Source organism: Microcaecilia unicolor, chromosome 7 (genome assembly GCF_901765095.1).
Source record: "Microcaecilia unicolor chromosome 7, aMicUni1.1, whole genome shotgun sequence".
NCBI classification, from domain to species: domain Eukaryota; kingdom Metazoa; phylum Chordata; class Amphibia; order Gymnophiona; family Siphonopidae; genus Microcaecilia; species Microcaecilia unicolor.
In genome coordinates this window covers 267,936,004-267,948,115 of record NC_044037.1, presented here as the reverse complement: position 1 = coordinate 267,948,115, position 12,112 = coordinate 267,936,004, and the positions used below count along the sequence as shown (strand labels likewise).

General features: G+C 46.9%; 1 protein-coding gene across 1 annotated transcript in view; it reads right to left on the bottom strand.

Annotated features, from left to right (window-relative positions):
• LOC115475130 (DNA annealing helicase and endonuclease ZRANB3-like) overlaps nucleotides 1–12,112 on the bottom strand; it is a 167,855-nt gene that overhangs the window by 103,219 nt on the left and 52,524 nt on the right. The window contains 1 exon segment of the mRNA XM_030210869.1: nucleotides 6,146–6,317. Coding sequence (XP_030066729.1) covers nucleotides 6,146–6,317 — 172 coding nt within the window.

Below are 12,112 nucleotides of genomic sequence, written 5' to 3'. Positions count from 1 at the left end.
AAGGTAGAATCCAGGCAGTCTAGGAGCAAATTTAACATAAAAATATAATAGCAGCCATATTGGGTCAGACCAATGGGGAATGGGGAAGAGACAGTAAATATGTTGGCACAGGCCATACTCAGCGCTGGTGTCCATATAGCTAAAGCAGCTAGAAAGGACAGCACAAAAAGTAGTCCCAACTTGGGCCATTTAGATATGGAAGTGCCAGCACTAAATACTGGCCAGCACTCTCATAACTTTCAGGTTGCTGGATCTCCCAACCCACCCCCCTCCAGATCCAATCCCCCTCAGGTTCCCAATGTTTTCCAATTCCACTGTCCAATAGCCCCCCATTTTGGATCTCTCATTACCATCTCCCCCCTTGGTGGTTCTAATCAGCCCCACTATACATCATGACACTACTGCTAGGGGTCAGTGCCGCCACTTTGAAACCAATGACAGACAAGGCTGGAGTGGAAGGGGTCTGGGGGAACTGGAACCCTGGAGGAGGTGAGGTTGGAGGACCACACAGATCTCCATATACTGGTCCTGACCAATGACCAATATTCAGCCAAACTCACATAACTAAATTATGCGAGTCCCAGATCAATTATTGGCCAAGATTTACATAAGGGTAGGCAGCCAGCCCATGTCAGGTCATACCCATAATATTCAATGCTGACGCCCAGACATATCCCAGCATTGAATATCTAGGTCTAATTTAGCCAGTAACAGTCAGCACTTAAAATGCTTACTGCTGCCAGCTGAATATTGACCGGCATGTTTTCTACCTTCAAACGCGTCATTAGTTGGCAAATAAAGACCTATTCAACACTGTCCCCTTCATTCAGCTTCCCACTCATTTTAATATCCCCACCTCACCCTACCTTCAGCACTTTCTCAGTCAGAGCTCATTTCCCACCACCAAACACATCTCCTTGTCCCCATCTGCCCCCGTTGATTCTCCCTTGGATCTCCTTGCTTTTTCCCCCCAGTTTATCTACCACTCCTACACATACCCCCTTATCCCCAGGTCTCTTTCAAGAAGTTTCTTCCCTGATGTCCTCTCTCAAGCCCTTCCCAAGAAGAGAAGTTCTAAATATTTTTAAAGTAGCACTGTGCAGGAGCTGTTGAAAAAGATTTGCTTTTTGCAGAAGATACCAAAATCTGTAGCAGAGTAGATACCCTGTAAGGTGTGGAATATATAAGAAGGGACCCAGAAAAGCTTAAGGAATGTCTAGAGTTTAGCAGCTAAGATTTAATGTTAAAAAATACAGGGTCATACATTTGGGCCGCAAAAACCCAAGGGAGCAGTTAAGTATAGAGAATGAAAGTTCTTCTATAAACAAAAGAAAAGCCTGGACCTCATAGTAACTTACAGTACTATTCTGGCCAAAAAAGCATACAAGGCAACATTAAAAAATCATCCAAATGTTTGGCTGCATTAGGAGATGAATGGCCTGCAGGAAAAAAAGGAGCTGATGGTTCCTCTGTATAAACCTCTGATAAGGTTTTATTTGGAGTACAATGCAATTCTGGACCCTGCACCTTCAAACAGATATAAGCTGGATAGTCAATCCAGGAAGAGAGACAAGGAGATCTGAAAAGGACATTTAAATCCTCCAAAGTACAAATACATGGGAATTAGCATCTTTCAATGGAAAGGAGGATCTGGAACTAAGTGTCATTCTATGCTGAGGATGAAAGGGGGACATATACAGGACTAACAAGGAAAAGTGAAGATACTTAGCTGTAGCAGGTATTCTCCAAGGACAGCAGGCCATTCATTCTCACGTGGGTGACGTCATCCACGTCACCTGGTGCGGCGTTTAAATAAAGCTAATACAGCTTTAAGAGCATGTGCAGCATTCCCACTGCTCATGTGCGAGTGCCTTCCCACCCACAGCGAGAGAGTTGGACCAGAAGTACAACAACTTAGCATGGAATCAACTCCAAGGGGAGGTGGGAGAGTATGTGAGAATGCATGGCCTGCTGTCCTTGGAGAATATCTGCTACAGGTAAGTAGCTTCGCTTTCTCCAAGGACAGACTCCTGATATAGTAAGTGTGATCTGGTACCCCCATGCTTGCTGGTGTAGTATATTGCAACCTGATTGTCTGTTGAATGAGTTCAGCCGATCTCTGAAAGCCTTTAGAGCATTCCAGATTGCCTGTAGCTCCAGGAGGTTAATCTAAAGATCTTATTCCTGAGCTGACCAAGCACCCATCCACATGAGCTCCCCATCCCAGGCAGGATGAATCTGTCGTCAGCACCTTCTGTGGCTGACCAATTCGGAATAAGAGTCACACAATCAAATTGAATCAAACTGTCTATCAAAGAAGACTGAACCAACTCTAGTGTTGGTTGATATCCACTAGGTTCCCCAAGGCCTGACACCACTGGGAAGCTAGAGTTCACATGTTAAGATGTGCCATGGGACTGACATGGACAGTGGAAGCCATGTGGCTTAACAGCCTCAATATCTTCCGAGCTATGACCTGCCGGCTGGCCTAGACCTGGGTGGCAAGGGCCACCAGAATGTCCACCCTCAGTACAGGGAGAAAAGCCCATGCCTGCTGCATGTCTAATTGCTGAGTGGGGTGGAGATGGGACTTGGGGTAGTTTAAAATAAACCTTATTAGCTCTAACTCCCAGTTTGGGTAATCTGCACGGACTCCTGAGCACCACCCTTTGAAGTGCTCTTTCCCAGCCAATTGTCCAGGTAGGGAAACACATGGACTCCCAGTCTATTTAGTGATGCTGTGACTACTGGGAGCAGACACAAGGTCAAAATGCAACACGCATAGCTGGAAGTGATGTGTCCCCGGCCAAAATCGAAGATACTTCCTGTGACTTGGAAGTATTGGGATGCGGAAGTAAGCATCCTTTAATTCCAGAGAGCATAGCCAATTGTACTCCTGAATCACGGGGAGAAGGGTGCCCTGGAAAACCATCCTTAACTTTTCTTTGACTACGAATTTGTTCAGGGCCCTTAAAGTCTAGGATGGGACACATCCTCCCTGTTTTCTTCGGCACAAGGAAGTACCTGGAATAGAATCCCTTCCCTTCTTCCCCCTGGTGAAACGGGCTCGACCGCATGGGCCTTTAGAAGAGCGGAGAGTTCCTCTGCAAGTACCTGCTTATGCTGAGAGCTTAAGTAAGATGCTCTCGGTGGCCAATCTGGTGGTCTCTGACGCCAATTCAGGGTGTAAAGCAAACTATTTGAAGAACCCACCAGTTGGAGGTCACAAGGGGCCACCTTTCCTAGAAAAAATTTCAGCCTCTTCCCCACCGGCAGATTGTCCGGAACAGTCACTTTTACTGCGACTATGTTCTGTGGCGCCCATCATAAGCTCGTTCCCTGCTTTGACTGGGGAATTGGCTGGGCCTTGGGTGAAAGCTGTTGAAGAGAATAAGAATGCTGGGATGGAACCTGCTGAAGCCTGTGAGAAGGAGCATACCTATGCCTCTGTAAGTAGTAGGAACCCCTCTTTGACTTGCCCAAAAACCTAGTAGATGAGAAGGCTGCAGGAAGCACCCGGTGGGAGACAGTAGCAATGGTGTTAGTGTGTTTCTTGATGAGTTCAGTAACTTCCTCCACCTTCTCGCCAAAAAAGGCTAACCCCCCACCTCCGGCATGTAGTATCCACCAGTCTCTGCTGGACCATAGGGTCCAAGTCAGAGACATAAAGCCACTTTGGGCAGAGATACAGGATGCCTCATCAAAGCTATTAAAAGCACCCCTGGCCAAGAACTTATGACGTGCCTTCAATTGCTTGACCAGCTGGTGAAGAGATTTGGCCTGCTCCAGTGGGGGGGGAGTCTGCCAAATCAGATATACTGTGCACCAGGTTCTGCAAGTAGATGCTCATGTACAGCTGGCAAGATTGTTTGCAGAAAATGAGAATAGAGGCCTGAAACATCTTCCACCCAAAAGAATCCAGGGTTCTAGCTTCTCTGCCAAGGGTGCTTGAAGCACAGTCTCTACAACTCCTGGTTCTTTTGAGCATGATTCCACCACCAAGGAATGACGAGGCAAGTGAGGTTTGTCAAACCCTGGGGATCTCCGGATCTGATACATGGTGTCTATCTTCTTGGACAGGACAGGGTCAGAGGGGACTTCAGATTCTTCACCTACACATCCTTCAGGATCCAGTGAAGAGGGACCATCACAGCCTCTCTAGGAGGAGATTTGTAGTCCAAGACCTCGAACATCTCAGCCCTGGGCTCGTCTTCCATCTCCAAACGAATGGGAATAGCAGGCGCCATTTCCCTGACAAAACTCAGGAAGGAAAGGCACTCAGGTGGAGCCTTCCTCCTTTCCTCTGGGGGTCAGATGCGATACCATATGACTCATCCTCTGAGAAGAACCATAGATCCTAATCAGACTCCAATGAGCACTCCTCATCGGTATTGGCAAAGAACTCCCTGTGGGAGGGCCGAGACCCGAGCCTGCCTTGATAAAGAGAAATCATGTCTCCAAGAGGGGCATTGAGGTGTTAGTTCCATCCTCGATTCTGGCAAAGCTTCTTCCACCAAACTCAAGGGGGTGCCAGCACAGGCACCAGTCTACATCGGTGCAATATGCGACACCAGAGTTGGAGACCTCACCGCAGGCTAAGGGCCTTGTGGGGCATTAGCAAGAGGCACAGCTGCTGCAAGCACCCCAGATGCCACTGCACACTGTTGTAAAATCCCCACCAAGTGCATGGACCGGATGCAATCATCAAGAGAGGCCATAGGGAAAGACAGGCATGTTGGTTCAAAGACAGACTGCTTAACTGCAGGGGTCGAGGGGGGAGCAGTCCTCCTGGTTCTGACGCTTCTTGGAGACCGAATCCCTCAGTACCCCAGAGTTTCCTGCATCGAGGAAGATCCATGCCGATGCAGGTCATCGATGCTCCTCAGTGTCAACAAAGACAATGGCAAATCCTCATGTCGCCTCTGGGGTCAGGTCCAATACTGACTGGTTCAGGGGGCCCTACACACCTGTTGGCATCGAGGCAGACCCACTCGATGCACATCCACTCCCAGTGTCCAAGACAGGTCTATTAACCACATGGATCAAAGCACTCGATGCAACTCCTGACATCGATGCCGAGGTTTCAGACCAGGCTCCAAAATTTTTTTCTTTTTGAGCCTCTATGGCAAAGAGCACAGCTGGAAGGGGGTATATGTTCAGGCCCCAAACACTGAGTATTTGCCAAAGACGGTCCTATTACACTGGCTGCAGCGCTTAAAGCCACTGGGAACCATCAAGGACTTGGAAGGGAAAACAGCTGTGGCCAAATCAAATGGCTCAATGGTGACTGAAAAAAGGGGCAAGCATCAGAAAAAAATAGATCCTGACTGGAGATCAGGCATAACAGCCTGAGCCTACTGAGCACAGTAAAAATAAAGAAAACTTAAAAGTGAGGAAAGCATAAAGATTATACAGGAAGGGAGAGGAAAATTTTATGAAGAAAAATAAAACAAAAATCAGGGAAAAAAAGCCCAAAAGGGAAGGCACTAAAAAGCTCAAAAACAGACCCGTGCACCAGACACTGAGGAGCGCAGGACAACTTCTCTCTTCATGGCGGATGAAGAGAGACTGCTGGTCCCGAGCTTTCGTTGTGGGTGGGAAGGAACTTGTGCACATGCGATGCAGTCACTGTGCATGCTCTTAAAGCTGTATTAGATTTAAGCTCCGCATTGGGCAATGTGGATGAAGTCACCCACATGTGAAAATACAGCCTGCTTGTCCTTGGAGAACATTTCTTTACAGAAAGCAACTTCCAAACATTGGAGCAGACTCTTTGGGTGCTTGAGCACCCCCATTATTAAGAAAATTCCTTGGATGTGTCCAGGGAGGGGGTTATCTCCATTGGGCTTAGCACCCCAAATAATTTTGAAACGCTGGCTCCTATGCTTCCAAATGGAGATGAGAATAGCATCAAAATTCAAGAAAGCATGTGACTTGACTGAAGATCTCTTAGGAAGAGGAAGGAATTACACAACTGAGTTGGTGGTGTAAATGAGCAGACTGGATAGACCACTTGGTCTTTTCCCATGTCATTTTCAATGTTTCTATATCTCACGGAAGCATGTTGAATATTTCAACGTTTATGTTTACAAAGAAGTGTTCCCATATATCTATTACAGGTATATATGTTCATTAATCAACCTACCTTAGCAACATTCTTTGGAAGATCAAATGGAATTCGCTGTCTGATTTTGGGTGGAAGCTGAGTTAAAACCTCCTCTTTTAACCTTCTGATCATTATACTAGTTAATCGCTGATGTAATTCATTCAAGTTTGAGGCCCCTCTGCAGTCCCACTGACGAATTTTTCCAAAATATCTGAGAATTAAAGGAAAAATTAAAGGTATTTGTATGATTACTGCAAAATTCAGCCAGCTATATTACCTCATTAAATTAGTCCAAAAAAAAGAGTATGAAACATGCAGCTTGCTAACAAGATGGCTAACCCAGACTGTGGGGAGCTATGAAAAATCTCACCATTTAAACAAATGAGGCCTCAAAACTGAAATAACAATGGTATGATCAAACGTGTCAGTCTATCCCCAAAGGGTTTCCCTGATATTATCATTGCCCCCCACTAAATTATCTATCTCCAGAAAAGAGAGAGCAACAAAAAAAACCTCAAAAAACAGAGAAAAAAAAGTTGCGAACTAAAAAAAAAATTAAAAAAAAGAGAAAAACAGCCAAAACCCACACGGTTTGTTAGTCATCAAAAAAGAAAAATATCCACATCAAATCCCCAAAGTTCCAACACCACTGGTAGTTCATGACTTATATCAAAATAAAGTCCCACAAGTACTTAGCTTGACTGAAGAGGTATTCTTTCCCAATACCAAATCCTCAGATTTCCTTTATGCACTGAACAGTAGCACTCTCTTCAAGTGCTGCAGTACATGAACAAATTCCATCTGTCCAAAACCCTGACAAGAGCCACTTGTTTCGCAAACCCGTTACTTCAGGAGGTGCCTGGGATTTTCATAGCCTTTTTAAAAAAACAAAGGTATTTTTCAGCTGCTGGAGCAAGAGGTTTTTCTCCTTGTGTCAAGTGGCTATGTGAGAATCTGAGCCATGGAAATGGAGGACCTCTCGAACTAATCTTGCAAGACTTGAGAAACCGAGACCAATGTGAGAGTTCCTGCACCTGTGAGGTTCAGATTCATTCAGAGCCGTGTGGTGCAGACAAGAAAAAGCCCCTGCTCCAGCAGCCACAGAAAAAGTGAGTGGCTCTGAGAACTAGCTGGGGGAAGGAGGGAGGCTAACTGGTTGTAGGTAGGGTGTAAAGCCTAGGGAATCACTGACTGGATAGGGAGGTCACTAACTTGTTCGTGCAGGGGTAAAGACTGAAGGTGCCGCTCTGCCTTGTAGGAGGTAAAGACTGGTGGTGGGACTGGCTTGGGGGGGCATATGGGCTGAGCTGATCGGCTTACTGAGGTAACAGATGTGTGGGAGTTGATTGGCTTATGGGAGTAGGGGCTGGGGAATCATGGAATGGGGTGCTAGCTGGTTTTGAGGGAAAGGTAGTTTGGAGTAGGTGGCTCCCTGCCTTGCTGGGTGGTGGCACATTTCATGGAAATAATGGGATTGCGGAGAGATACTGGTGGGGAGGAATAAGTTAAAAGAGACTGGGGGGGGGGGGGGTCACCAGCCAGGGTGCATGACAACTGGGAATAACAGGGCGCAGTGCCCCCATAGCACGCAGGGCTCCCGGGAAGGAGCAAAAGGAGCACTCAGGAAGGACAAAGCCATAGCAGAGAGACTGAACTCTTTGCTTTGGTCTTTACGGAAGAAGATATAAGAGATCTATCTATACTGGTAATGGTTTTCAGGGGTGACGATGCGGAGAAACTGAAAGAAATCTCGGTGAACTTAGAAGATGTGCTGAGCCAAACTGACAAGTTAAAGAGTGCTAAATCACCTGGACTGGATTGCACCAGGCCAAGATCCATTTCAACTCCTCCTATGGCAGAACCCAAAGCCTTTCCTCAGAATCGGCATTGGTAAAGGCAGGGCCAATGTCGGTCCGGTAACAGTCTGCAAAGATGCTATGCCGAATTGGAAGACTGATCCCAGCAGTTAGAAGAGAGATGAAGAAATTTCTTAAGAAAAAAGAAATAAACTAACCCAGAGTTGAAGCTTAAGCATGCCTCAGGAGCTGCAAAAAATTAAGAAAACTTAAACTGGCCAAAAATTGTAAGAAAAAAAGGGAGTAGGAAGAAAACATGAATAAAATAAACATAATGAAAAACATCTTGTGTACCGCAAAGAAAAGCGCTCAAGAAAAAGATGACACGATGAGATCTCAATGAATGCGATCTCTGTTCCATGGAAAAACAAAACTGCTGGTCTCACTGCCACGGTTTGAGCAACGTAAGGTTGGTACCACTTGTACTAAGCAGCGCCGCACAAGTCCTCACTGATGACGGCTGATGCTGCCACCAAAGTCCAGGACAGTCTGCAAGCAGACATGAACCAAACCAGGATCAGGGTCTAAACAGGCAAGGTCAGGAGCAGGCCAAAGGTCAAGGCGGGCGGAAGGCAGACGAAGTCAGGAGTAGGCCAGATGGTGGTTCTTAAAAATACCTTTGAACGAAGCACGAGGCAGGGACAGACAGGCAGGGACTCTGGAACAGGACGAGGCAGGGACAGACAGGCAGGGACTCTGGAACAGGACGAGGCAGGGACAGACAGGCAGGGACTCTGGAACAGGACGAGGCAGGGACAGACAGGCAGGGATGGTAGAACAGGGCAAGGCTGGAAGGAATGCAGGAACCAGGCTGGCTGGCTGGCAGGCAGACAGGAAGGCAGGAACAAGGCAACACCACTGGAGTTAGCAGGACAAAAGCCTGTTGCTGAAGCTTAAACACTTCTAAGCAGGATGTGATGTTATCTGTCAGTGCCCTCCTGCAGGGCCATAAAAAGAAGTGCAGAGTTCAGCAACCCCCCCCCCCCCCCCCCCCCGTCCAAAAGCTTGGGTCAGGGAAATCTCTCAAATGGCACTTTGAATCCGATATACTTGGTTCAAAGCACACCTTCTTCCCAGGATGAACGTGCCTGGGTCTAGTTCTGGCACAGTTGACGCAGAACATGACATAATTATCTATTTCCCGAGACATGAGAGGACCGCAATATTGCTGTGCAAAATGTTGAGGGGTTTTCTTTATTCCTGGGTGTTCTGTGAGTTTGGAGTCATGTCTCATAGGCTTGGAGTCGTACAAGACCCTCCTCATCACTCATTCTGGAACTAGAATTTCTGCTGGAGGTATGGTGATCTTGGAAACAGCCAGAACCATATCCGGGTCAGTGATAATTTGGGGTTCTTCGGGGATTCCCGTAGTATCCAAGGCCGTGGAAGGGGCGTCATTCTTCATAGCCTCCGCTTCGGGAAGGGAGGGAGAACACACCTTGTCCCTGGGAGGCAGGTTCTCGGCCTGCTTCTTGCAAAAGCCATCAGTGTAGATGCCATTAGCTGTCGGAAAACCAGGAGGGAAGGAAGTTTCAATCATAGTCAGGGCTATCTGAGGTTAGTCAGGTGTCAAGCTTGAATGAGTATAGGTGGAACCCCAGGACAGAATGTTTCTGGAGCACCAGTCAACACAAGGCTCATGTTTCTGTAACCAAGGAAGGCCCAAAATGACCTGATGGATTGATCTAGGGCGTACATGAAATTCGATCGTTTCTTGGTGCCAGAGGCCCACCTGAACAGAAAAAGGGCTGGTAATCATTGAAAGGTGCACAGATAGTGGATACCCTGAGCAGACCCAAAGAGGGTTCCCAAGGGGGTTTACAAGAATATCATACTGGTGTTCATCCACAAAGTTCCTGGTGGTCCCAGAGTCAAGGGCCACTTGGACCATGATTTATTTTCCCACTGAAGAGTGATGAGGGAGGTTGAAGCAGTCCAGAGTGGCCTTAAGAGTGCCTCCCCAACCACTCCTAGACCTTGGAATTTTCCCAGTTTTCTAAAGCACCAAGTAGCATAATGTCCAGGGTCCGCAGATTTAAACATAGCACTTGTGCTCTCCAATATTGTTTCTCCTCCTCTGAAAGTCGAGAACATCTTATCTGCATGGGAATCTCCTACACCAGGATGGAAGGAGAAGCTGACATCTGTGGTTCTAGGGGGTTCTGAAACTGGGGTGTCAAACTTGTAGAGCAGCATCTGTCTCCATGTTCTTTAGTCCTCTCTTGAAAGCGGATGTCAACTTTGATGCAAAGGAAAACACAGTCATCCAAACTGGTGGAGAAATCCCGAACCGCAATTTCATCCTTACTTAAAACAATTTTTTATTAAGAGATCAGCATGTAAGACATGAACATACTTTTCAATGGAATATTAGTTAAAGAATATCACACACTTATATACATAGTTCATTAACTTCTGCTTTCTATATTTTCTCCCTATTTCCTTCCCCCCCCCCCCCTCTAATCATTGTTACTATGATCATAGTGTTCATGTCTTTGCTGTTAAATGACCCTCTAAACAAAATCTTAAATTCAACTGTTAACTCTTCTTGGGTGTTACTTACTAGCATTCTGTCTTGGTCTATTCCCCTCCCCTCCCTCCCTTTACAGGAGACCTTCGCACAAGATACGCACTTATAATACAACCACTCACCACTACTTATATATTATCAAGCAATAATAGGGCCTTCAGACTAATACAGTGCTTTGCTACTCCCTTTTATCTTGTCACAGTCCTATCTGCAATTTCATCCTCAATGTGCATCGCCAAACCCTGCCAAAAGACAGCTACTTGGGCTTCTTGATTCCATTGCAGTTCTCAAACTAGAGTCCAGAATCGATTGTAATACTGGCCCACAGTTAGTGTCCCTTGTAAGTACAGGAGCTTGAAAGCTACTGAGGAGAATCGCCCCAACTCATCAAATACATGCCGGAAGGGTGCGAGTAAGCCCGCCAGGTTGGACATAAGCAGGTCATCTTGTTCCCACAAGGGGGATGCCAAAGCCAGCTCTTACTCAGAAAGAAGAGAGACAATGAAGGTGATCTTGGCCCAATCAGATGGAAAGCTGGGGGGCTGTAGTTCAAAGTTCATCAGGCACTGGTTATTAAATCCCTGGCACGCCTTGAAATTCCCATCAAAGTGTGGCGGTGCCAAGAATCGAGGCTGAGAAAGAAACGGGACTGCTAAAGAGGGTCCCAGAAGTGAATCTGAGACCAAACGGACCACAGTTTGCATTGCTGCAAGCTGTGCACAGATCCCCTTAAGGGTTCCCATCATCTGTTGAAGTTGAGTCCGTTGTTTCTGGACCTCCTGGGCGAGGTCTTGGAGAAGCTAGAGAGGCGGCTGGTCAGTTGAACTCATGGCCTCAGCAACTGTCACAGTTTGAAGAATGCGAGCCCTTGGGCCTTAGTGAGGTTGGTACTACGTAAGCACAGCACAAGCAGTTGCGGACGATGGCTGATGCTGCCAATAGACCAAGTCCAGAATAGGCTTCAGGCAGACACAAACCAAACCAGGACCAGGGTCTAGACAGGCACAGTCAGCAGCAGGTCAGAGGTCAAGGTGGACAGCAGGCAGACGAAGTCAGGAACAGGCCAAAGAGTGGTTCTTAAAAGAACCTTTAGATGATGCAGCAGACAGGAACACAGGAACAAAGCGGGCAGACAGGAAGGCTAGAACAAGGCAACAACACCGGAGTCAGCAGGACATCAAGGAGCCTGTTGCTGATGCACTGGATGAGTGGAGAACTTCCTTAAATACACCTAGGCAGGATGTGATGTCATCAGTCAGTGCCCTCTGCAGGGCATGTTCCAGGAAGTAAAACAGAATCTTCAGGCACGGGAGGCTGTCAGACCCCTTGTGGAGCTCTTGGAAACATGTGAGGGGCATGACACCTGCTTGCTCATGCTGGGCAGAAAGGCACTCACACATGAACAGTACAAAGCCACCAAAGGCTTCTTAAAGTAATAGAACACTGGTTAGCGTCCACATCAGGGCTCCATCAGATGACATCACCCATATGTGAGAAAATGTCCTGCTTGCCCTTGGAGAAAAATAAATTATAATTTCCCTAATGTAAAGGAGAGAAGAGAGAGAAAAATTGAGAGGGCGATAGAAAGAAGAGGAGAGGAAGAAATGTGGGTAGTTGGAG